The following is a 25,415-nucleotide window of genomic DNA, read 5'->3' on the forward strand; positions in this document are numbered from 1 at the left end:
ATCCACTCACATCAGGAATTTCATTTCAATAAACCCCATGCCCTTGGCAGAAGATGACCTGCAGCCCAACCCCTGGGCAGAAAACAGGGAGGAGTTGTAGCTCAGAGTTACAAAACAGGTGTTGGAGGCTCCAGGGTCAGATCGTAGCATTTCTCAGCTCGATCACTTAACTGAATGTCTTGCTGGAAAACGTTTCGGTAAACAGAACAAAGAGGTTGGCTGCTGCCAACTGCTTGACAATACGAGCTGGGGTTAATAGTACTGGGCAAAATAACCCACTGACCTGGTTCAGTACGAGGCAGCTCCCTGTGTTCTCAACACCAATTTGATCACAGGCAGCTGAAGGGCAGATAAGAAAACAGGCTGCAAGTTTGACGCAGCTCTACCTGCCTGTTCCCCAAGTCAGCCCAAGGTGCCTCTTAGCTGCCTTCCAAACCAGCAGCAATCCCCCCTCACAGAAGACAACCCCACGAAGCACCACAATTTGGTTTGGTATTTCCAAGCTTGTTTTCTACAGATGCCCAACCTCTTCCATCGCTTTTAGAGATGAACAAGTCAGGATCAGCCAAGAAACAAGCAGCCAAAGAAAACTAGATACACTCCTCATATCAGGGGTGGGAAAGCTCAACCAGCCCAAAGACCAGGTTGCTCTGTCTTCCATCCAGCGAAGCAAGAGGTATCATCAGAGTTCAAAGAAAAGGCAGGCGAAAACAACAGAGGGTGCAGAGCACAACTAGTGGGAGAGGAAGGCCTAGGGGGAGGGGGTGAGCCCTGTATGGCAAACAGAGAAGGTCCTCCGTCGGCTGTAAGAGAAGCAAGGAGAAACACGGCTGTTTGGGGAGAAAAGGAATACAATGGTAGTCAGGCCCCGCCCCTGCCTGCAGCCTCTCGCTCTCCTGTGCAGGGCACATGACCCTGACAGAGACACCCAGTGTTCCTTCCACTTTGGCAACTGCTTGGCTTTGCCAGCCAAAACTCGTTGACTTAATTACAAGGAGCAGGAAGTCCGGACAAGGAGAGGCAGCCCCTTGCTGCTCCAGTAGAGACAAAGAGCAACACTGGGAAGGAGAGCTGAAGGCCAGGCTGGCAGATGGCCTCTGTACAAACAGCAGAAGGGGAGAGGGGGGTGCAGCCGCAGCAGCAACAGGCCTCTTTCATTGGGGGGTCTCCAAACTCTCTGGCTGCACCCGAAACGGGAAGAGCTGAGGGAATTGTTAAGACGAGTAAGAATGATCTGGTTTAGGCGCAGCTACTCAGGGATGGTCACAGGAGGGTGACCAGCACTAGCCAGAGCCACAGTTCTGTGATGAGAAGGACAAAGCCACACACGATGGGGGGAGGTGTTAATGAAAAGCCGGCCAACGTTTTATTGGGGTCTGAAGGCAAATACCACTCACAGCTGGAGCCTCCTTATTGGCATGAAGGGCCCCTCGGGGCAACGAAGCAAGCTCCCAACACACAATGCAGAACGCCAATTACGTTTTCTCGGTGTGTCTTTAATTCTGAGGTAAAACTTTTTTGGTTTTCCTGTAACGGATGCAGGGCACCAACTCAGCACCGGCCACACACGGATCGGGGGCATGGCACTCCCGCACCCCACGGCTGCCCTTCTCAGAGCAATACAAATGTTGTTTGCCCGCCCACCCAGTCGGTCAGCAAAGGGCATTTTCGCCACCAGAGCCTTTTCTACTCTCTAGGTTAAACCCCACTGGCTGGGCAATGCTTTCTCTCCTTCTCTATTGGCTATCCTAAAGAGGCATGTTTTAAACAGCAGCAATTTTCTCCTCACTACAGCAGCTCCACCAAACCCACCACACCTCTCCTGAGGCCTAAGCAGGCTCCAGGACTCCCATTTTCTAACCGTGCCCCCCTCCCTCCTTACAACAGAAGAGCCAAGCACCCCTTTCCCTAATCCTCTCCCAAAAGAATGCCGAATGTGGGACCTATTCCTCCCTCCTCCCCACCCCCAGGTTACCCTTCGACAACTTTCCCCACCCTCAAATTCCTGCTTCTGTTTGGGTAGCTAACCCAAGGCACCAAATCGACTCCTGTGTTGGAGATACTTCTGGACAGCAAGGGAAAGGCAGGAGAGGCGAGGCCTCATGGCAGCCTCCCTACCTTTGCCAGTCCTCACCTCCAGTCACTCATCTGCCTGCACACAGAAATACTGTCAGTGGGGGGGGGAAGGTCCTTTTTCACTTTTTTGCCCCTTAAAGGGCCAGTGGCACAGATGGGAGAGGTAGGACAGTCTCTTAAATAGTAGGTCTGCTACATCACTGCTAAAGAAATATATATATATAAAAACGAGAGGCTGGCGGCTCTTATTTCTCCCTTTCCGCCTATCACCACTGCCTGCTGCACCAGGAACTAGTTTGTGGCCGCAGAGATTCCAGTTGGAGGCAGCCTAGTGCAAGCAGGCCAGCAGACAGAGAGTTATCAGCAACTGGAGTCCCAGGTTACTGCGAAGATAGGGGCCGCCCCCAGGAGGGTTCAGCTGCTCCTTGCATCCTTTCCCGTGCCATCCCTGGTAACAGTGGCACTGGAAGTGGGCCTTGAGGAAGGCAGTGTCATCCTGAGAAAAGTTCCCCGTGGCCTCAAACAGCTGCTTGCCCTGCCCAGGAGCATTGCGGTGGATCTCGAAGCTGGCTGGGTTGAGATGCAAGAAGACGTCAGTGTTGCTGAAAATGCGCCGGCAGCGCCCGTGGCCACTGCACAGAGCGTGGCTGCAGAGTTCGGCAGCTGTGGTCACATTGACGATGTAACGGCCAAGGCCTTCCTCTATGTAGTTTTTAATCAGCTGGCACGTTTCCTGCAGAGGAGAGGATTCAAAATTAGCAACAGGAACTGGGAGACTAGCAGCTATAGCCAGGTGGTGAGATTTCACTCTTATTGAATCCCTGATGCAAGAAGGTCCAATGGAAGCCTCTATCCATACATCCATCCTGCAATCCAGGAGTTTAGATTTCTGAGCCAAAATACATATCTGAGAGTAAATTCCATTTATTTCCATGGAGTTTACTTCTTGGTAAGCATGCATAGGGTTTCTGCCTTGGTCAGTATTTATCCCTTTCTTAAACCCTAATAACACATTACTTATGTGTGGAGCATTTCTGTGCGGACCCATGCTTCCAAGTCCTGAACCCGGGTCTGCAACCCCCTCAGCTTGCACCCGACTTCGTCTGCAGAGAAAATTCAGAGCATGAGCACCTGTTTGTGCAAAGGGGCTGCATGCAATCAGGACACCCAGTCATGGAAGAAGAAGGTCCGATGGAGGAGGCGGGGCCAAAAGCCCAGCCCCCTCTGCTGACATGCCCTACATGTGAATAATGCATGAACAGATGGGGCTCTATTTGGTAATGGGAATTTATCACTTCCCTCTTTCAAGAGGATGCACTGAAAAGACTTAAGACATCAGATCCGGATGACACAATCCCCATACTAGTCAGTACGGTTGCTTCACGTCCTTGCAGGAAACTTCGAAGAACTGTTCCCAGCACAGCTTTGCTAAACATGGTGCTTGAAGGCCAGTATAAAGGCAGTGTTTTCAGCTCAATATGGCTACCCACAGCTGTTAGGGTGTAGGCTTGGACTTTCACAGCACAAGGAGGCCTCCCTCAAGACCGAAAGGCTCGAGTTGTGTACAGCCTCAGTCTCTACTATTTACACTGAAAGCAGTTATTGCCCATTACGTACTCTGGACACCAAAGGGGGTATCTCTCTATGGTTTCATCTCTTTAGGAAATGATGCATATGCTTGGTATCAATACTGGAATGGCAACTAGTTGAATTCAATACAAGGAAGTGCGATGGAGGCCTTTGGTGGGGAGCATGCCCCCTTGGACAAAGTAGCAAAGCTCCAAGGAAGAGTGTCTTTGTACCCCTCAAAGCCAAAAGCCATTAGTAGTCAAAAGCCACCCTTCTCCCTCTAGTACCAGGTGGTCATTGCATTGACAGTATCTATCTATCTATCATCTATCTATCTATCTATCTATCATCTATCTATCTATCTATCTATATCTATCTATCTATCATCTAATCTATCTATCTATCTATCTATCTATCTATCTATCTATCTATCATCATCTATCTATCTATCTATCTATCATCTATCTATCATCTATCTATCATCTATCTATATCTATATCTATCTATCTATCTATCTATCATCTATCTATCTATCTATCTATCTATCTATCTATCTATCTATCATCTATCTATCTATCATCTATCTATCTATCTATCTATCTATCTATCTATCTATCATCTATCTATCTCTATCTATCTATCATCTATCTATCTATCTATCGTGTGTATGTGTATTTATGTATTGCTTAAAATAATAAACAGTGCAGCATGTAAGAGGCAACACGGGATCTGGGGTTGAAAATAAAGCAATGGCAGTAAAGAGAAACAATACCAGCCATAATACAATACAAGCTAGATCTTTTCAGGGATGCATGAAATAGCCACTCCCTTGGGAGTCATGAGTTGCCATGGGACCACAATTTGTGCTTGACCTATTAATAAAACTTACAGAGGGAAACAAAATTCTGTCAAATTTATCATGTCTTCATGTATCTGAAGAAGTGTGCATGCACACGAAAGCTCATACCAAGAACTAACTTAGTTGGTCTTTAAGGTGCTACTGGAAGGAATTTTTTTTGTTTTATCATGTCTTGTCATGCCTCTTATTACTCTGTGGTGGTATGTTAGATGTCCAGAAAGCCCATTTGTCCCACACCTGAGACCACCAGCGTTCCCTAGAGGGCCTTTCTGGGGTCTTCTGACATTCAGCAACTTCCAGGCGTTGCCAGTACCTTTGTCAACACATGCCTCTTCCCATACTTCTCCTGACAGAGAGAAGTGTGAGAGCCAGTGTGGTGTAGTGGTTAAGAGCGGTAGTCTCCTAATCTGGGGAACCGGGTTCGTGTCTCCGCTCCTCCACATGCCTCCGCTGGGTGACCTTGGGTTAGTCACACTTCTCTGAAGTCTCTCAGCCCCACTCACCTCACAGAGTGTTTGTTGTGGGGGAGGAAGGGAAAGGAGAATGTTAGCCGCTTTGAGACTCCTTAAAGGGAGTAAAAGGCAGGATATCAAATCCAAACTCTTCTTTTTCTTCTGACAGCCCACCAAAAAGAGGCTGTGCTGATGCTGAGCTGCTAAACCGAACAAATTGCAGAAGTAGCTCCACTAAGAGGGCTGCCTGCTGAATTAAGACAGGACCCGACATGCTGTTGGCAGAAGTGAGATCGAAGAGCCGTTTTATCTGAAAGAAGCTCCCTCTTGGCTTGTCTCTCTGCGGATGGTGCGGAAACATACATACCCGACTTCTAGTGTTCTCTGCATCTCCCCAGAAGATCGCACCAGCTACCCCCAGAGCAGCACTCTCCCCGATGGTGGAGATCAAATCTTTCTGGAAAGAAACATCCAGGTAGTTCCACAGTTAGTACAGATACAGAATATTAGGAGATTAGTAGGATACTCTCTAGCTCAAGAATGGATAGGTTGCTGTATTATGACTGTTCTTTATTATATAGTAAAAGGAGGTGCCTTTTAACACCAGTTTCAGCCTTATGGTGGAGAGAAAGGATAATTCACCTTTCAAAATACACACTGTCAGATAAAAGCAACATTTCAGACTGACGAAGAGAAACAGGTGAAAACCTTGCCTGGCCAACATGTGGGAGGGAGTTTCTTGTTGGTGCTGTGGAGGAAATGGATGAGGGACTGCCTGCCCCCCGGCCCTTGAAGGCTTCATTCCCAATGGAAGTAAGGTAAAGGTAAAAAGGTAAAGAACCCCTGGACGGTTAAGTCCAGTCAAAGGCAACTATGGGGTTGTAGCACTCATCTCACTTTCAGGCCGAGGGAGCCGGCGTTTGCCCACAGACAGCTTTCTGTGTCATATGGCCAGCAGGACTAAACCGCTTCTGGTGCAACGAAACACCGTAATGAAAACCAGAGTGCACAGAAACACCGCTTACCTTCCTGCTGCAGCAGTACCTATTTGTCTACTCACACTGGTGTGCTTTCAAACAGCTAGGTTGGCAGGAGCTGGGACATTGCACTGGGAGCTCACCCCGTTGCGGGGATTTGAACCACCAACCTTCTGACTGGCAAGCCCAAGAGGCTCAGTGGTTTAGACCACAGTGCCACCCGTGTTCCATGGAAGTAATCTGTTAGGGTCACACACTTGCAGTGGGCAGGGCCAGAACCTCTCTACATGCAATCTCTCAAGAATCTGAAGATACAGAAAGAGTGTAGGGTGGTAGATTATCTTAAGTTAAAATCATCGCCACCTCTTACATTTTCCATCCGTCAATGCACATGCACCACACAACAGGTGTCACCTGATGTTGGTAGGCCAGAAAATTCCACGAAGGATTGGGAATGCCTCGCCACCCGAAAATCTGGAGAGTGGCTGCCAGTTCATGAAGGTAGTACTGAGCCAGACTGAGCAATGGTCTGATAGTAGGCAGAGCAATGGTAAAGCACAGCCCCAATTACATGGAGGATTTACCTTCATTCAGTGGGCACTCCCCAATGCAACATGGGCAAGTTCAGGGACACATTGAGACATGCACAAGGTCCTTGGAGGAAGGCTTGCCCCCACCCTCACTTTCAGCATCTACATTTTCAGGCAGATGTATGAACATGCCTCTGGTAGAGTACAGACAACCAGGACAAATCATGCTACACCAAATGCAGAGATCATCCCCAGAGCTCAAAGGGGTTGGGTGAGGAGTGGAACTGCAAATTGTATTCTATGGATGAATAGGCCTTTTAGGCATGTGTGGTTAAAGCTGCCATTTTATTATCAATGACTGTTGCCGAGCAAGAAGGAGCAACAACAACTTTTTTAAAATACAAAACTTGGGCGTTACTACCCCTTGCCTAAACATGTCTGAAGTTTGTCATTTTAATTAGCGTTTCACTTACACTGCTTACTTTCAGAGCACCCTCTAGTTAATCTGAATGATTCCTAAGTAGCAGGGATAAAAACCTCCATTCACTAACTTCCACTCTATCCATGGGCAAAGTCAGCCACATAACGAGCAAGGGTTGCATTTTTGAGGCTCTAGAACTCACCACTGGCCACAGATTATTATTATTTTTCCAAAATGCTCAGCTGTAAAGTTGCTCTTGCCTTTGGTTAGAGGTAGAGCATGAAACCAAGTTAAGATCTCAAAGAGAGAGAGACCCAAGGTGCGTGCAGGTATCATGCCCAGCTCTGCTTCTCCAAACAGCGGATCTGCAAGGTGCAAACTTATTAAAGTAACTTACAAGGTAATTGCAACTGCTGACATAGGTGCCAGAGTACCCAAAAAATTCCTCTTGAAGGGGCCGGGCACCCACAAATTTCAATGCCAGGGCCATGCACACTGCATGGCACCCATGGCCCCGGGCACCCACGGTTGCGGGGCGAAGCTGGCACTCCTGATTGCTGAAGTCCAGTTGTGTAAGGGCAGCTGAAAATTCTGTTTTGGAAACTTCCCCCACCCCAGCCAAGGCAAGATAGAAGCGGTCCAGTCTTAAAACTCATCACAGAGCCCAGTGATGTGCAAGGTCAGAAACTCTGGAAGGAAATCCCCCACCCTGAAGCTTAAGTGCCTTTCCTATTGTAAGTAGCAAACTCAGAAGTGATGGGTCCCTTTATGATAGTCCCAGCCACACACCTTCTAAGATTATACAACAATCTTATAATGATAAAATAGCAATAACTGGGGATGTGTTGCAATAAAACGCTTTCCACCTAAATCTACTGTTTTCTGCACACATACTTGGGAAATGATTCGGAGTGCTCTAATATCTTTCAGAGAAACTTATGTTTTTCATAATGTTTCATTACATGTAACATAACTTGTACACCATGGGTAGGCAAACTAAGGCCTGGGGGCTGGATCCAGCCCAATTGCCTTCTAAATATAGCCCACGGAGGGCCCGGGAATCAGCATGTTTTTACATGAGTAGAATGCGTCCTTTTATTTAAAATGCATCTCTGGGTTATTTGTGGGGCATAGGAATTTGTTCATTATTTCCCCCCCAAAAAAATATAGTCCAGCCCCCCACAAGGTCTGAGGGACAGTGAACCGGCCCCCTGCTGAAAAAGTTTGCTGACCCCTGTTGTACATCATTCTCTTGAAACTCAGGCACCTTGTGTTTTTGGTGTTCCAAAATGCATAGCTTTGGAGCATAGTGGCTAAAAAAGCTTCCCTTTCATGCTGATCATGTGGCTTAAGGTCACTGGAGACTCTGCTGCAGAAACAGTAATGAGCCTTTGATTCCCCCCACCCCAAGGCCCCACATCACTAACACTACATTGCTGCCTGCTGCTTCCTGTAAGTCCAGCTAGGATAGGGAAGTTTTTTCCTATATGAGGGAAACAGAAATCATACTGCAATAGATTACCGATTACGATACAGTTACAGGGACCAACTATCTCAGAAAGCTTTTGCTCCCAAGTTGTGTGGGCCAAAGCAGAAGACAGAAGATAGTACATTTTTGCCTATGGACAAGCCAGTCACATCAATCCTGACACTAGCCTCAGTGGTGCTCAGACCTTGGGGGCATCTGCATGATCCTGCTGCATCTTACAGTGCCAGGTAGCCTCAGAAGTTACCTTGGGAAACTGCAGGAGGCAGAAGCAATGCAGCTTGGCTTTCAGCACAGATCTACACTCCAAAGGCTGTGGCACCATGGCAAAGGACTACTCTGAAGTTGGCATGCCTGGATGCTCTTCAAGCCAACAGAACTTGGGTCAATAGACTACATCCCCTTACCAACCCTGTTTGCTTCAGTGCGCCAGAACTAAGCCCACCCATAGGAACAATTTGGAGTGCAACTTCCGACTTCTCCAGCTCAGTGGTCCCCAATGGGCTGGACATGTATCCAGCCCAATGGCTCCCTATTCTTTAGAAAAGCCCTTGGCAAAATGCCAGACTAATGATTCTTTCTAGGAGAATTAAATGTCCATAAAGAACAGCACTTTTTTGCAGCAGTGCTGCCACAGCCATACAACTGATGAGGGAGACAGACAGAAGCAGCTGCCTCCTTCCCTCCTCAGCCCCACCCTAGACTTCTTAAGTTTCCATTACACATCAAGTCAATTTGCTTAGGACCAAGATAAAGGAGAAGTCCTTTCCCACCTCCCATTGTACAGCAAATCCACAGGATCCACAGCTCACAGGTGCTTCCTGGGAGCAGTCCCAGCCCACAAAACTTTGGTTGGAGACCTAATTAAAGCTTCTGATAAGCAGCCTTTGTCTGATCATGCTTATCAGTTATTACCACAAACTAATGCATCTCAGTTATTGCTATAACAGGTCTGAACAATGTTTGACCCAGGAAGGCAAAAGCAGCTCACCAGCTAGGTATTGGTGGCCAGCTAAGTGCCAAGTAGCCTCCCACCCTAGCCCCATTGTTTCAGTGTCAGGCAGACAGCACACCAGAAAGTTTATTACACCCCTGGAGAGTGCCATACATTGCTGGTGGATCACAAGCTGGGCTGACCTGTCCTTCAGACTGCTCCTCTTCATGGGACAGAAATCCAACCCCAATGGCCCTGGATTCTTGGCTATTTCCCAATTCCGACAGAGTAACATTTACCAGATAGGAAAGGCTTTCTTACCTCGCTCAGGACATTCTGTGTGCGTATATAGGTGGGCCTGGTGTAGACAAAGACCGGTAGGCTATAGTTATCATGGTGCTGCTGGGAGATGCGAAGGGCCTCTCCTACCCGAGACCTCACAAATTTGCGGCCATTTGTGTGGTTGGCCAGCACCTGCTCCAGGTAGATGGAAGGGTAAAGGGCAGTGCTCTCCTTCCAAAGCCAGAAAAGATGGTCGTTGCGTGACTTCTCCACATCTGGGCAGCACCCTGTGTAGCTGTCCTGGTTCTTACTGTAGTCGTGGTTGTAGCAGTCGGGGAAGAGGTAGAAGCCCCACAGCTGCCGGGGGCGATAGTACTTGGCGTATCTCAAGGTCTCGCTCATAAACTCACGGGCATACGACTCAAATTCATACTGAGCCTCCTTCTTCACCTGGTCCTCCAGCAGGTGAGGCTGCCGAGCCTTCACAAGTAAACGGGAGACATTGCGGTAGATGTCTTTCGACTGCCAGTTCCGGACCCAGATGGGTCTCCACTCTTCCCAGTCGATCACAGCCAACCCCTCCTTTGTCTCAGTGCGGATGTATTTCCTAATACTAGATTCCAGTTGGTTCCGATGCTGCTGTAAATTGCTGTTTTGGGGGACACCCCCATTCACAGCCTTCCCCCCATCATAGTAGGGATAGAGGCCCAGGCGCTCTTTATAGAAAATGGTCAAGTTCTGGTCCACAAAAAGTTCATTGGTCGAGGCATGAACGTCAAAGATGCTGAGATCTGGCTGGACACCATAGCGAGGCTTGCATTCCTCGGTTGGCGCGTTCCAAGCCACAATAAAAGGCCTGCGGGTGAGAATGGGGGTAAAGGCGGGCTTCTCTTCGTCCTGCCCAGGGGCGCCAGCCACAACCAGGAACACAAACCAAGTCACTTCCAGCACAGAGCTTCCCTGCATCCTCTCCAAGTGGTTTGGGGACAAGGTGGTGGCAGGTTGCAGGCAGAGCAAAGGCCTGCAAAAGAAGACACAAGAAGAGCAGAGAAATGTGTGGTTATGCTAAAGTAAGGAAAAGGAATCACACTTTTTGACCAGGCGCAAACTCCTTGGTACAACAGTATAAGCTAAAGGCGGCCATTTGAAATGCTTCTTTGGAAACAAAGGAAAAAAGAATTCCTCAACCAGAACTTCTATCTCTATCAGTAAAACTCCTCCCTCCACTAGTCTTTATCGTACTCAGAAGGTGGGAGCTAATTGGGAATTGAAACACACACACACACCAGAGAGCTGGCCTAGTCTGGTATACAATGACTGTGGCAGTGTTCAGAATTTAGCGATTATTGTTATGATCCCAACCCCCTTTAAAAAAAAACCTGTGGCATCTCAACAGGCAACATGCTTTTATTTCCCAACTTTCGTACCCGTTCCCAGAGCTCCGTCTGCAATCTGGCGTAACCCACCATCTGCTACAGGACTGAGAGTTGGAAAAGTCTACAGAGTCTAGCAAAAGCATGGCAGGCACAATCAAATAAACAGCAGCGGAGAGCAGAGCAAAACCTGGCAGAGAGGTTCTCAGAGCCTCAAGAATCAGCATGCAGGGACACATGGGTCCAGAAAACCAGCCGCCTGTTTATTTAGCGGCTTCAGGCCTGCCAGCCCTGCAGAGATACTTCCTAGACAGGGCAGCTCTTAAGGAGAACCTTCCTGCTTTCTTTTCCCTGAAGGCCCGTCATCAGCATAACCCTAGACTAACTGGTGGACCTAGAGGGGAGACAGGGCCATTATACAAGCATACAGATGGTACAAAAGCGCCATTAGCCTCAGGAGGAAAATGGGGCAAGTAAACAGAGAAGTTAGCCCATCACAACCCTGGCAGCAGAAGCTTTTCACTAAGGAAGCCAAGCAAGTGAGACCTCAGCTTTGATGACCCTTATCACTACTGCTGAAAGAGAGTCCAAGAGCTACTTTGAAAGAACTGCATTTAAAGCCTTCCCCAGGAAAGGATGGTCCTCCAATATCAGAACACTTTCTTAAATTTAGACCAAAATGCCTACCTTCCTAACATGAAAGTCAGTATTTTCTCTTTCAACACATCAACAAAATCAACACCATTTTAATATTTTTTTAAAAGAAAGTTATCCTTTGTTTGTAAAATTTTGCTTCCCTGTTATACACACTTTAACATATTGCTGGTGAGGAACAACATAGCTTCTAAAGTCCCCCCCCCCCCGAAAAGTTCAAAAAGTGAACTATTTGGTGGAAAGAAAGAATCCCTATCAAATAGCATTTTAGAGGAAAGAGTTGTGGGGAAATGTGGATGTCAGAAACTGAACTAAGTCACTTTTGGAAAAAGAATAGCTTTAAAGACTGTTACTGCAGCAATCGGACAACGCTAGAAGAACAGGCGGCAGCAAAAAGTGGGAAAACTTAGCTAGAAAAGAAAAGAAAATCAAGACCCAAGTAGTTACTGAAGCCGGGTCAGCAGAACAGATGGAAGAGCACTTCCACGTGCTAACGCAAACACCAAGTCAAATATTCCGAGTTCCGAGCGAGCGTGATCTTTCCAGCAAAAAAATCTGCCCACTAAAAAGCAAGTAGCTTGAAACCGTGATGTTCAGCCAAAATGCAAACCAGAATCACTCGCCGCAAAATATTCAAGCGGTGCACATAGGAAGGGGCCGGAAGAAATAAGTTCAAGCGAGAGAGAAAAAGATATTTTCCATTCACTGGCTCGGCTTCCTCAAAAGGGCATTTCATCAACCAGGAGGCTTGCCAAACCAAGCAGGGAAAGCGATCTGCAGTCTTGCAGAAAAACTTACCCCTGCACAGATGCGCTAGGGGACCCGAGAGAGGAACAGCTAAGCAGAAAAAAAGTACTTTAGGGAAAACCACACTAAACACACACACACACCTCCTTCTCCTCCTCTCCGATTCCCTGCTCAACTTCAGACACTCCTTGCCAGCCAACTCTAAACCAGCCCTGAGGGCTCCTCGAGCCGCATCTCCATTGTCCTACAGTCCTGGGGCTGGGGGCGGGGAAGCTCTCTGCGTCCCCCACTGTACGAACTCACCTGGGTACTTAACTTATCACCCCCCTTGCCAGCTTAAGCAATATATCCTCCTGGGCGCAGAGCAGCCTCTACTTAAAGGGCACATGAGCCCAGTACCACCCACCCGCTTCTCCGGCAAGTCCGCTTCTCCCTTAAAAGATCAGAGCGAGGGACAGCCCATTGCCGATTTCAGGAAAGGGGGAGAAGGGGCACACCATGGAACAAGCCTTCTGCGGACTTTTGCGCGAGCAGCAAGAACCGAGAAAGACGTTTGGGAGCTGATATCCTTGCACACTTTGATTTTGCAACGCTCGGGTGCAAATGGCGTTGTTTCCGCCACCCCCTTAGTATTGTCCGGTGTGAGTGCTCCCCCGCCTAGCGGAGCCACTTGGTACAATCCAGCTGCTTTCCGTATGCCAAGTGTGGCTTTGCCTCTTAAAGGGAAGCGAACATCATCAGTCGGGTGGAATGTAATATGGTAGTAGGCAAGATGCCAGCAAGTTCGCAGACCCCGGTGAGCAAAGGCGGTTGCAGTCACCCCCCACCCCGGCCACCCCCAGCCTCTACAGGAAAAGGCGATGGGTTTATGTTGGAGAGGGGCTTGAGTTGCCAACCACTCAGAGCTCTTCTTCGCAAGGGGTTGCTCACTCGGGATCAGGAAAGCCAACTTGGCTCCGCGACTGAGGGTGCCCAGGGCCATGGGTGCCATGCAGTGTGCATGGCCCTGGCACTGAAATTTTGGGTGCCCAGCCCCTTCATGGGGGATTTTGTGGGTACTCAGGCACCCACCCAGGCCCCTTGGGAGTTGGCACCTATGCTTGGGACTTTATTCAAAGTAGAAATTGCCAGGGCTCAGCCCTGGAGCTAATTTCCAGCACAGTACCAGAAACCTGGGAGGAGTGCCCCTTGGCATGTGCAGAGTGCCCTTCCTTAAAAACTCAACACACTCACAGCAACCCCACACCGTGCATATCATTAAAGAATAAAGCTCCTCAATCAAAGGGTGCAACAATTTATATCAAGCTCAGCCAGCATAGTGCCCTTGATATGTTGTTGGACTACAACTCCCATCAGATTCGGCAAGTTCGTGCAGCCAATTATCAGGCATGGCAGGAGTTGTAGTCCAACGTTGGTAGAGCCCCATGTTGGCTGCCCCTGGTTCATATCATTTATGTACACTTACATGAAAGGTTTAGAGTGCAGCAAACTTTACATACATCGTGTGTACAGCAGCCCGGCAAGGTATCCTCATTTTTGCATATCACAGAGTGAAGAGACTGAGAGATGGTCATATAGTGAGTTCTTGGAGAGGAGAGATTTGAGTTGGGGACTTTTCTGATTCTGAGCTTGGTTGCAGGAATTGTGCCACACTAATTCTAGGCAGGACTGAACCCCATCACCCCTCTTTTTAGCAATTAAGTGCTGGGAATGTTGTAGGCAACCAGTGCTATCTTCATTTTACAGTGGAACCTCAGGTTAAGTACTTAACTCGTTCCGGAGGTCTGTACTTAACCTGAAACTGTTCTTAACCTGAAGCACCACTTTAGCTAATGGGGCCTCCTGCTGCTGCTGCACCGCCAGAGCACGATTTCTGTTATTATCCTGAAGCAAAGTTCTTAACCCGAGGTACTATTTCTGGGTTAGCAGAGTCTGTAACCTGAAGCGTATGTAACCTGAAGCATATGTAACCTGAGGTACCACTGTATCTATGTGCCCACCAATACCTTCTGAAGCTGCCCCCTTTATTCCATCCCATCAGAGTCCCTGTTCATTTCTGCCTTGCTTTCTCTGCTGAATAAAGTGTTTTTCTTTCTTTCTATGTAGTTTCAGAACAATGGCAAGGGACAGTATTTTATATGATCAAAGTTATTTGTTTTAAACCATCATTCCTGTTTGCATCGCTTGGCATAGACGATTAAGCTCGGCCCTTCCCCAAAAGTGCCGCTATAATGAAAAGGAGGTGGGGTAGGACTGGAGTTTATGAGAAAGAGAAAATGTAGAGGAGGGTAATGGAGACTCCTGGCTGGCTATTACTGAGCTTCATTAATGCAAAATTGTGGGGTTCATAGTTAATGAAGTTCTATTTCTGGCCTCCCAAGGAGCCTTGAGCGGGAACTGTTCTGTAAGAGCTTTTGCCCCAAACAAGAATTTCTGAAGGCCAAACAACTTGTGGGCACCCCCCTTCCCACACCATCCCTCTCAGTGGCAATTGGTATAAGGATTGACTTGGGAGCACTGGCTCTATTATCAAGACCACAAAGCGGTTGTTATGTCCAGAGCTTGGAATCCCTCAGAGCAGTCATTTGATTATAGACTGCAGATAAGCATCTGCCGCAGGAGCAATCTGCCTTTCACTGAACAGCCATTGTCTTGTGAAGGAGAGTCTTCTTCCCAGGAATGTGCCTGTCGGCCTCGCTGGGTGGCTCCCAGTATCCTGGCAACAGGGGGCATCATGCCAATGCAAGATGCTGCCATTGCAAACAATTAGCACATCCCTACTGGCCAGTGCTTTGGAGCTTTTCCAAAGTGCCACTAGAAATTGGGAGAAAATGCAGCTCTTGAGAGCCAAGATGCCAAATAGTTGGGTTTTGTTCAACAATGAAGTTTGGCTCCTTTCCCCACATGCTGTCACCAGAACACACACTTCACCAGAAAGCATACCCAGGAGTCAATGGAGAGTGTCTCATTTTGGAAGCCCAGGAAAAATGCTGCAAGTGACACCAGCCTGATCAGGCCCAAGAGCATTCTGTGCTCCCAGTGTGTTGACTGGTTTTTTACTGGCACAAATATTAACATCTGGGAGTGTGGACCAGAGAAGGGCTGAGCAGCCTGGTGGCTGGCACCATCCTGTGCCTTATCTACTCTTCTCTTCCTGGCCAGTAAGAGTGTTCATTATCTGACTGCTTCAAGTTGATAGTATGACTAGGTGTGTATGGGTTTTTTTTTCCTTTTAATCTGCTTGCAAGATGAGTATTACAGCTGGGAGCGTGATGGTGGACCCAGAACTTATCTCAGGTTTGACTCATAAGTACTGACGAGGCTGTGTGTGGTGGGGTTAATCCTGAAGTAACAACATAAAGCGGGATTGCTACCTTGGAAAGTGATAAAGGACACTGTCAGTTAGGAACAGGAATAATTGGCCAGTGGCCAGGTCCTGTGGAAGAAACAGGCCTGTGGCCTCAGTGAAGGTAAGCCTGGTTCTGTTGGGGTTCCCCTGAGTGGGTATGGAAAACAGATTCTGGCTCGCAGTGTGGGTCATGTTTGTTACTACTGGTCCTTCGTTTGCTATCTTTGACCCTAATCCCTGTGCTGCACATACTTTAATTGGGTGATGGTGTGAAGATATGTCTTGGTTGGGTATGTGGCAGGGAGCTACTATGATACTAGCTCAGTTTTGGTGGTTGTGAGCAGGGTGAGCTACAGTTTAAGTGGAGAGGCTGATGATCATCTGGGGAAATGGCTGGTCTCTATGCCCTTTTTCTGACACTTCCACTGCTTTTGGTTGCTTATCTGGTTGTTGCTGCTTCTGCTGCTGTGTCAATCATCTTGCTTCCTAACAGGCTTCCTGAGCAAACTGGCAGAGGAGGCCTCTACCATGGCCAATAGTTCTGGGTGACTTTAACATCTACACAAAGGTTGTTCTTGGGCCAATTTGTGACTTTGTGACCTCTATGGCAACCATGGGCTTCTCTTGAATGGTTGTTGGTCTGAAAGATCAAGCAGGACACATCCTGATTCCCGATGTAGTCTTTGCTCAGTGGTGTGAGGGATGGACTGTAAGGGTATGTGCGAAATGCATTCCTTTGTCATGGATGGGCCACCATCTAGTGAAGTTGGATTGGTGGGGACAATTCATCCCTGCAGAGTGTGGTAAGCTCTTCTTGGGGATTTTTCTTTTTTGATTATGAAGTCTATGCGTTTTGTTGGATAATATTGTCTCCTGAGACAGAGGGATGCCAACCAATTGCTTGGGACGTCCTAGAGTCAAAATGTATGTATGTATGTGTGGGGGGTGTGTGTGTGCTTTTTAAAATAATTATTCCAGCTCAGTTTCCATCTGAAATAAAAAAAGTTCCCTAAATCAACAGAAATCTCTACAAGAAACATTTAGGGCTTTTTAGTTTAGAGAAAAGGGAAGTAATAGCAACACTGTGGACAAACTGGATTGCAAAAAGCTTTTCTCCTCTTTCGTAACACTGGAACTCATGAGCATTCTGTGAAGCTGGGAGTGGAAGATTCAGGACAGAAAAATGTACTTCTTCACAGAGCACCTAATCATACTATGGAATTCACTCCCACAGGAGGCAGAGATGACCACCAACGTAGATTATTTTAAAAGAGGATTAGACAAATTTATGGAGGGTAAGGCTATCAGTGGCTGCTGGGCACAATAGTTACGTTCTACCATCATTGTTGGGGAACAGTAAGCCTCTGAATGACAATTGCTGGGAATCACAAATAGGGAGAGCTTGGGTCCTACTTTGGGGATTCCCATAGGCATTTGGTTGGCCAGGATGCTGAACTAGATGGGCCGCCACCTACCTGAGCCAACAGGCTCTTCTTGTGTTCAGGCACTGGATGCTGCTGAAGAGAGGAAGTATGTGAGATTTGCAGCAAGCAATTCTATGCATAGCAGTGAGGCTGCATGCAGGCCAAGTTAACGGCACAGGATTAGGAAAATAGGAAGCTGACTTATACTCAGTCAGACCATTGGTCCATCTAGCTCAGTACTATCTACACTGCCTGGAAGCAACTCTCCTGGAGTTTCGCCCAGGCCTTCCTGGAGGTTCTGGGGGTTGAACCTGTGGCCTTCTCCTTGAAAGGTAGACGTTCTTCCCCTGAGCTATGGCCCTTCACCTGCTAGGGAAACAGGTGGCAAGCAACCATGCTTCAGTGTTAGGTGCATTGTGTCATATTGGCACAACCAGAGAGAGGACCCACTGATTTTTGCTTATCACGTCCCTTACAGTGTTCTCAGCCTCCCGTCGGATCGTGAGGGGGACTTCTCTGTGCTAATTAACCTCTGAGATTCTTTGTGGCAGTTGACTTGCTCACAATTGCCACCTTCCACAGGAGGAACAGGACTGTTACACAGTTCAAGAACATTTGTGTGTGTGTGTGTGTGTGACTGGAGATACTGTATAGCCAGTCTGTCAGAAAAGCAGCCTTTTTGTTGCTAGGTTTCACACCACTGCAGGAAAATCCAGCTTTTTATTTGGAGCAGCCAGATAACGCCAGGGAACGTCCGTTTCCTTCCTGCACAGGAAGTTCCTCCACCCAGGCATCATGTTAGAGGAAACCCCTGAGGGGGTTTGCCTCTGACAGGCTCAGTTTTGTACGTCAAAGCTATACTTTCACCACACACGAAAAAACAAACTGCATCACCAGGTGTGGCCAAGAAAACAGTGTGATGTCCAGAATGATGACAATGCTAATAAGGTTTCCAGATTCCTAGATCCCAACAGGATACATTTCTGCAAAGAGGCACAGCATATCCAAATAACTGGAAATTTCTAGCACCTGTCCCTCTGGCAGTGCTTCTGCACCTGTAACAGTGTGCTGGTACTTAGCGATAATGCCTTCAATTTTGAGGTTCCCCAATGTGGTGCTCATGGCATCCATGGTCCCTGAGCAGCATTCTTTTGATGCCCACAAAACCTCTGAGACTCCCCACCCACAGTCCTGTTGGTCAAGAGGCAATGAGCGTGGTTAACTTTTTTTTTTCTTTGAAAAGTACATACATCTGAAGGAGGAGGTTTGGACAAGTGACTTTCTTTCCCACTGCTGTATGAAACCTTATGCTTTTTGAAATTCTAATGAATTATTTTGACTTTTTCACAGATTCCTTGGAAAAGCAGAGTGGGCATGTGCACAACTTCATTCTCCCTGTGTGTGTTGTGACTGATCCAGGGGAGAGAAGTGATCCGAGGGGTGGCATCCATAGCACACACTCAAAAATCCTAATGTGCCCATGGGCTTTAAAAAAAAAGGTTGGCAATTCCTGCCTTAAAATTCAGGAGTAGAAATTCTGTTTTTTAAAAAGCATACTGGGGAGTGTGTGTGTTGCAGGTACACACTCATGGTTGTAAGTGGGACGGTAAACCAAACACAAACAGGAAGAACTGCTGAATGGTAAAACTAAAGGAAAACTCAGACCTGGAACCTCACATAAACTAGTGTTTGAATTCTTCTGTGTTTCCTTTCCTTCTGACTTTTCTGTTTATAATCATCCCCGCCACCCCAGTGTGTGTGTGTGTGTGTGTGTGTCTGATGGTTAATTCTGGTCCACAAAAGCTTATGCCATAATAAATATGCTGGACCCACAAGACCCATTGCTGTTTTTGCTGTTAACAGGGTAATATGGTGACCCCTCTAGAAATCTTTATAAGAATCCCTAAGCTGAGAGATCTTGCAAAGTGTGCTTGCTGGTTGAGAGGCCTCAGTTGGACACCACAGGCTTCCTAACCAGTCCCACCCACCCCCCAGCCACCTGTTCAGTCCGACCCCCAGTTCCTCTGCCTTGTTCCATAGCGGATCCGGGATGGGGGAGGGGAAACCAAAGGGCAGCCCATCTGCAATCTGATCACAGCTCCCCCCTCCCCCTCTAGGAGTGGGGGCCCTGGCTAGATGGCTCCTCAAAGGACTGAGTCCTTTCCACTTCTTCAGAGGATAAAATTCCCAGTGGGAGGGAGAGGCTGGATGAATGCACTTGGGCAAGGCTGCAAATCTCTACAGATAAAGGAGTTGCCACAGCCTGCCCTCACAATGGGGCTCTCAAAGGGGGTGGCTAGACTGGGAAGGAGCACAGAAGTTCGTCCCCACACAAAAGAGCTGGACGGCTCAAAGTCCTGGCTGATAAGCACTGAGGGAAGAGGTGGAAGAGGAGATTTTTGTTACCCGACTGGACCTCTGCAGATCTGGGATTTAGAAATGCCACATCAACTTGGAAAGGCTGTTTTCACATGTAACACTTACCAATCTTTCTTTTCTTTTTGCATAAAATTTGAATGTAAAAACTGGCTGTCTTCTGTTTTCATTAACATGCAAGGCAACACATTACTATCTCTGAATGTGCCTTCAGTTTAAGTGATATTTGGATACTCTCTCTTACACACACTACCCAAGGAAACTGTTCTTCTCCACCTCTTAAGGTCTCTGGGGAAGAAAATCTAGTGTTCTGTTTACAGTGGTACCTCAGGTTAAGTACTTAATTCGTTCTGTAGGTCCGTACTTAACCTGAAACTGTTCTTAACCTGAAGCACCACTTTAGCTAATGGGGCCTCCCGCTGCTGCCGCATGATTTCTGTTCTCATCCTGAAGCAAAGTTCTTAACCTGAAGCACTATTTCTGGATTAGCGGAGTCTTTAACCTGAAGTGAATGTAACCTGAGGTACCACTGTAATTAGTTTTATTTAAACATATACCTAGAAAAAGAGCTGACCATGTATTACTCTTCAGTGACACCCAAAGCTAGTTATATCATTTAATATGACATTTGCATTTACTACGCATATTTGTTTTTAAATGCAAGTAGCATCAGTTGGGGAGAACTGATCATTATCAGAATCACAGTGGCAAGGGAGGGGAGGAGCTTAACCCTTTCTTCCCCTATTGTGGTCCTGAAGTGAACCACTCTGGTTTCTCTGAGGCTGCAAGCCTATCTGCGCATTGAACTTTTTGATGCATAGGATTGCATTGTGAAAGTGTTATTTGTATGGAGAGACAGTGTGCTGTCATAGAGTGTTGAACTATTACATGGGCAACCAGAGTTCAAATCCCCACTAAGCCATGAGGCTTACCAAGTGATCTTGGGTCAGTCACTATCTAACCCACCTCACAAGGTTGTTGTATGGATAAAATGGGGAGTAGAGAACCATGTACACCACCTTGAGGAAAAGGTGGTATATAAATGTAATAAAATAAATAATAAATTTGTATGGAGAGGACCCCCCTCCCCATTAGCATCAGATGGAAAGTTCTTCCCAATGCAAATAGCACTTTCGGAGGAAGGTTTCCCCCCACAACCACATCAGAGAGTGAAAGTATTTAAGTTCTCCCTCTATATCTGCTGCAACCCCAACAATTATCATCTTCCCACAAGCTGATATTTGCATTAAAAAAAACCACCAACCTGCATCTTAAAGGCAAATAAAATTTTAACTTGATATCTAGTTTTTTTCCTCCCTTTGTCTCATAGTAGGGCTGGCCATGCCTTTAAGAGAGAGCCTTTCTGTAGAAATAAAAGGTCTCATTGAGGGTATGCACCATTCCTGGCTGTAGGCAGAGGCTTACATGGCTGGATTTCTCAACATACACCTTACATGTAGAAGACTGGGCAAGACCACACCACCCTGATATCTCATTATCTATAGCTAGGTTTGTTGTAGTTTTTAAATTGTTTGGACAGAGCGGTAGCTATTGGGGGTGTGTGGGTGTGAAATGTAGCCAGTTTTTTTGCCCCGGGTGAAGCCTCTAGAGGGGTGCTATTGATGCTCCTATCCTGTGTGCATGTGTATGCAAATGTGCATGTGAGGGGGGCCAAACTGGGTTTTTGACCCGGGTGAAATAAATCCTGGTTTGGAGGAGCAATTAATCATCTGAGCAAGCACATACAGATGGAAGAGTTTCATCCCACATGTTTACTACCTCAGGGAGAACTAAACCCAAGTATGCCCTAGGCCCAGCTTTTGCCTCGGACACCTAAAACTTCTTTTTTTAAAGTCTCTGTTGTGATATCTTCTTGCAATATGTGGAAGGAGGATACATACTCGGGCTGCAAAATGCTGACAATGCTTCTGTTCATTCTTCCCTTTCTTAACAAATAATGATAATCTGGGCAGAGAAACATTCCTGCTCAGGAAAATTAGGAAGCTTACACAGCCTCCAAAGCATTAAAACAAAACGAGGTCTCAACAAAAGGGTCACGGAATAGCAAGACACTGCTGTGTTTGTGTGTGCGTGGTGTAGAATAGTCTTACTGACCACATGAGCTCTCTCTTCCCACAGAGCAATTGTTAAACAGGGGCACACGTGATCACCAAGGAATTGAAAATAAAAAATGGGATGCCCCAAATGTTGTGTTCATTGAAGCATGGTGGGGCCTAGAATTTGTCTCTGTCATGAGTGCATGGGGGGTGTCATGAAGGCATCTGCAGAGGAATGGGAGTTGGAGCTGGAGGACCCTGACGAGGGTCCTAGTAAGACGTGGGTGGTGGAATCAGGACCTGTCCGAGCCCAGGGAGGGGTCTAGCTGAAATCTGGATCCAGGGAAGAGGCTGTGAGCTCATCCACACTTCTGCTTGGCATGTATTTTGCCCTGTGAAAATCCTGCTGAGCCTTCTAACCTGTACCAATGTACCTATCTGAGTTGAGCATGATAGTCTTTGGCAGAACTGGGAGTTTGAGTTCTTCATCTGGCAATGAGGGCCAGGACAGTCTCATATACATCAAACATTTAAAGCACATTTCCCCTCTCAACTGTAGTTTGTTAAAGGTGCTGGGAATTGTAACTCTGTGGAGGGTAAACTACAGTTCCCATGATTCTTTTATTGCGGCAGCGTGTGTGTGTGTGTGTGTGTGTGTGTGTGTGTGTGTGTGAGAGAGAGAGAGAGAGAGAGAGAGAGAGAGAGAGAGAGAGAGAGAATTATTTAAATGTGCAGTGTACATGTAGCCACAGCCCACAGGGAAACCTGAATGGAGATAATATATACATTATCTCAGGGAAATACTACATTTCCTCTTGAGAAAACATTGTGGCCTGTATGATAAAGCAGTATCTCTGAAACAGAAAAACAGCCTTTGGAGGGTGTATGAACTACCGGCATGTGAAACAAAAGAGAAATGTGCAGTGATTGCACAGGGAAGTGGAAGGACCCTTAAGCGCATCCTTTCGGCCCAATCTTTTGAGATCACTGATTCCAGGAGGTCGGCCCAAGACATTTTTTGCTGCCTGAGGCGAAGGACAAGTTCTCCATCTCCCCCATTCCAGAAGCTGATCACATGGCCAGTTGAATCTTCCTTCAGCACTCGCAACTGGGCAACATTATTCACAGCATCCAATGACAGCAGGATAGCTCTGGGGTATCCACATGCAGAGCAGGTTCTGTCCTCCAACACCTCACCACCTCTCCCTGACCACGGACATCTGCTCCCTAAGGTGGCTGTGTCTCCCTCACTTTCCTCTTGCCACTTGATCCTTCAAAAAACTCCCAACAACCTCAGTTTTCCTCCCATCTATAGTCTGAGTAACTTGCACTAGGTACACCAGGATTAATCACCAGAACTTGTTTTCAAATAAGAAATATTTGTAAAATAAGAAAGAGCTTTTGAGTTTCTGCAGGGCTCACTCTCCTAATCCTTGAGTGGCTACAGCTGTGCCCCTTCTGGCATTTGGGAGAAGCTGTGTGTGTTTCCTGATCATGGGTCAGGGAGAAGGCTTGGTTTACCTTCTCATTGAAATCTATTCTTTCTACGACTCCAGGCAGGCCTCATCCCCAGGATCTCTCATTTCTGAGATATGTGCTGCCTGCAGCAGTTGATCATGCTGTCAGTGTTTCCTCTCATCTCAATGTCAGTTCCCTACTGTGCCCTCACCCGACTGTAGGAAGACAGGAAGCTGCCTTATCAGGCTATTGGTCCATCAAGGTCAATATTGTCTACACTGACTGGCAGCAGCTCTCCAGGGTTTCATGTAGCGGGGTCTCTCCCTGCCATATCTGGAGATGCCAGGAATGAAGTCTGGGATGTTTCGTATGCCAAGCAGATGACCTAAGGCTCAGTTCCCCAAGGGAAGGAGGCTTGTAGGGACATTGTAACTTCCCCCGACCCCTCAGATGTGTGGTCTTTGCTGCCTGTGACTGGTGGCAGCCCCTGTGGCTGAGTTACACAATAAAACTGCCCTTCGCCTCTCTCTGCTTCAAACAAACAAGCCTCAGCATGTTGAGGAGATAACACACAGTTCCATCTGACTTCTTGACAGCACAGGAAACCCACATGCACCCGAGCCGAAGGAAAATCCCAAAGAAACGCAGGAAGCCAGGCTCATAACAAGCAGGAAATACGAGAACACTTGCTGACATTCCAGAACAGGGAGTGAAACAGTGCCTGTTAATCCCCGAAGCCAGCACTCTGGGCCCCCTGAGCTGTTCCTTAATGTCCATTCACACAACAACTCCCCCACATTGACTCCTGCTGGAAACGTAATTCTGTTTAGCACATTTTGTACATTTCTCTGATCGCTTTCAGGCATTTCATGGTGGGTGTAAATGAGGCTGATAATAGTCTCTGGGCCGACAGGTATCCCAGATAGGATAAACTGTGTTTTTTAAGCGATAATCATCTCACCACCTGTGTGTCTGTTGTATTCTTTATATCACCTACTACTATGGGTTACACTGCTGGTCTCTAAACCACTATTCTTCAACCATGGGCCCCAGATGCAGCTGGACTATAACTTCCATAATCCTTGACTATTGACTAAGATGGCAGGGGGTGATGGGGGCTGTAGTCCAACAGCATCTGGGAACCCATGGTTGAAGAACATAGCTCTGCACCTTATGTATGCACCAGACCCTTGGCATGTTGGAGACCCAGTTCTCATTGAGGTGGTAAATCTCTTATTGGACCTTACCACTTCAGACTAGAGGTAATAACTGCCATCATTTAATGCTATCTGATGCAACCCTCCCTTTTAAAGCCCCCCCCCCAACTAGCTGTCAGACTTAAGGGTTTAAAACTAGCATTCTGACAGCCATGGAGAACTATGACTCTACTCTTCAGATGTTGTTGGACTCCAACTTCCAACCAACTTAGCCAAAATTCAGGGATGATGTGTGTTGTTGTCCAACATCTGGAGGGCCATAGGTTCTCCATCCCTGGTTTAAATGGTAGGAGAGATGATTTACATTAGAGGCTAGAACAAATGGCCCAGATAAGGCATTGAAATATTTTCACTGGCCATTAGAAAGAATCTGGACAAGTATACAGTCATCTGGCAGACATGTTTTAGGTCTGCTTTACATGCTAATGTGATTAGGGGTACAAGTATTCTTAACAAATAACTAAAGTAAATGTAGATCCTAGATGTGGGTCAAACATATATGCAATGTAAGGGAACCAAAATTGGCTGTTGTAGGAATATTTCACAGCAAAATGTTTCTGTAATCATTCGTTGTATGTAGTATGTGGGGTGTACCTTCTCTGTATGGAAGAGCTGGAGAATCCCAGGCCTGGGAACCTATCTTTTTCATGTTCTTCAGATCAATTTGGTTTATAGGCTGTCACAATGAAGTGGGAGAAAGGCAGGAAAGCTGCTCACTAGTTGGAGTTTATAGGCCACCTGGACTAGAAGCTACCTGGATTAGTAATGTGGCCATTTCAGACCAGCTAAAGTCTCCTAGTTGTATTTAACGGCTGACACACATTGAACACTTTGCAATAATCATACTGCACTAGTTATATTTTCTTCACTACAGTCTTCCCCAATTCTTTTCTGAATATTCAAGGTATTCTGTTGTCCTTGACAAAGTCCCAAAGCAATGTTTAAATGTCATTTGTTTTTAATTAGGCACACTATTTGTTGCTGTCCCCAGATGCTCCCTATTGGTCATCAAAGGCTACCATGACCAGATCAAGGAACAATTAAAGAAGCTTTCAGAAAGAGTTGGATCTATGTAAGCCCGGGATCCAAACTTTAACAATGGAATGCTGTAAATGCTTGAGACAACATACAGTAGCTATTTGTTTTTGTTTGCTTATTTAAAAAGCTATTCCCA

The 25,415-nt window shown here is 46.9% G+C and overlaps 1 protein-coding gene across 2 annotated transcripts; it reads right to left on the bottom strand.

The window, feature by feature from the left end:
• Positions 1-1,343: 1,343 nt before the first annotated feature.
• HYAL2 (hyaluronidase 2) lies at positions 1,344-12,818 on the bottom strand. 2 transcript variants are annotated; one of them, XM_081900324.1, is made up of 4 exons: positions 12,664-12,818; positions 9,626-10,607; positions 5,324-5,413; positions 1,344-2,809 (listed from the first exon to the last, which is right to left on the bottom strand). In XM_081900324.1, the coding sequence occupies exons 2-4, from the start codon at positions 10,550-10,552 to the stop codon at positions 2,405-2,407; spliced, it is 1,422 nt and encodes a 473-aa protein (XP_081756450.1). In that variant the 5' UTR covers positions 10,553-10,607; positions 12,664-12,818; the 3' UTR covers positions 1,344-2,404. The 2 variants fall into 2 exon arrangements, with proteins under 2 accessions (XP_081756450.1, XP_081756451.1); XM_081900325.1 differs by lacking the exon at positions 12,664-12,818 and adding an exon at positions 12,504-12,657.
• Between the last annotated feature and the right edge of the window lie 12,597 nt (positions 12,819-25,415).

Source organism: Podarcis melisellensis (assembly GCF_964234715.1).
Source record: "Podarcis melisellensis genome assembly, chromosome: 2".
Lineage (NCBI taxonomy): Eukaryota > Metazoa > Chordata > Lepidosauria > Squamata > Lacertidae > Podarcis > Podarcis melisellensis.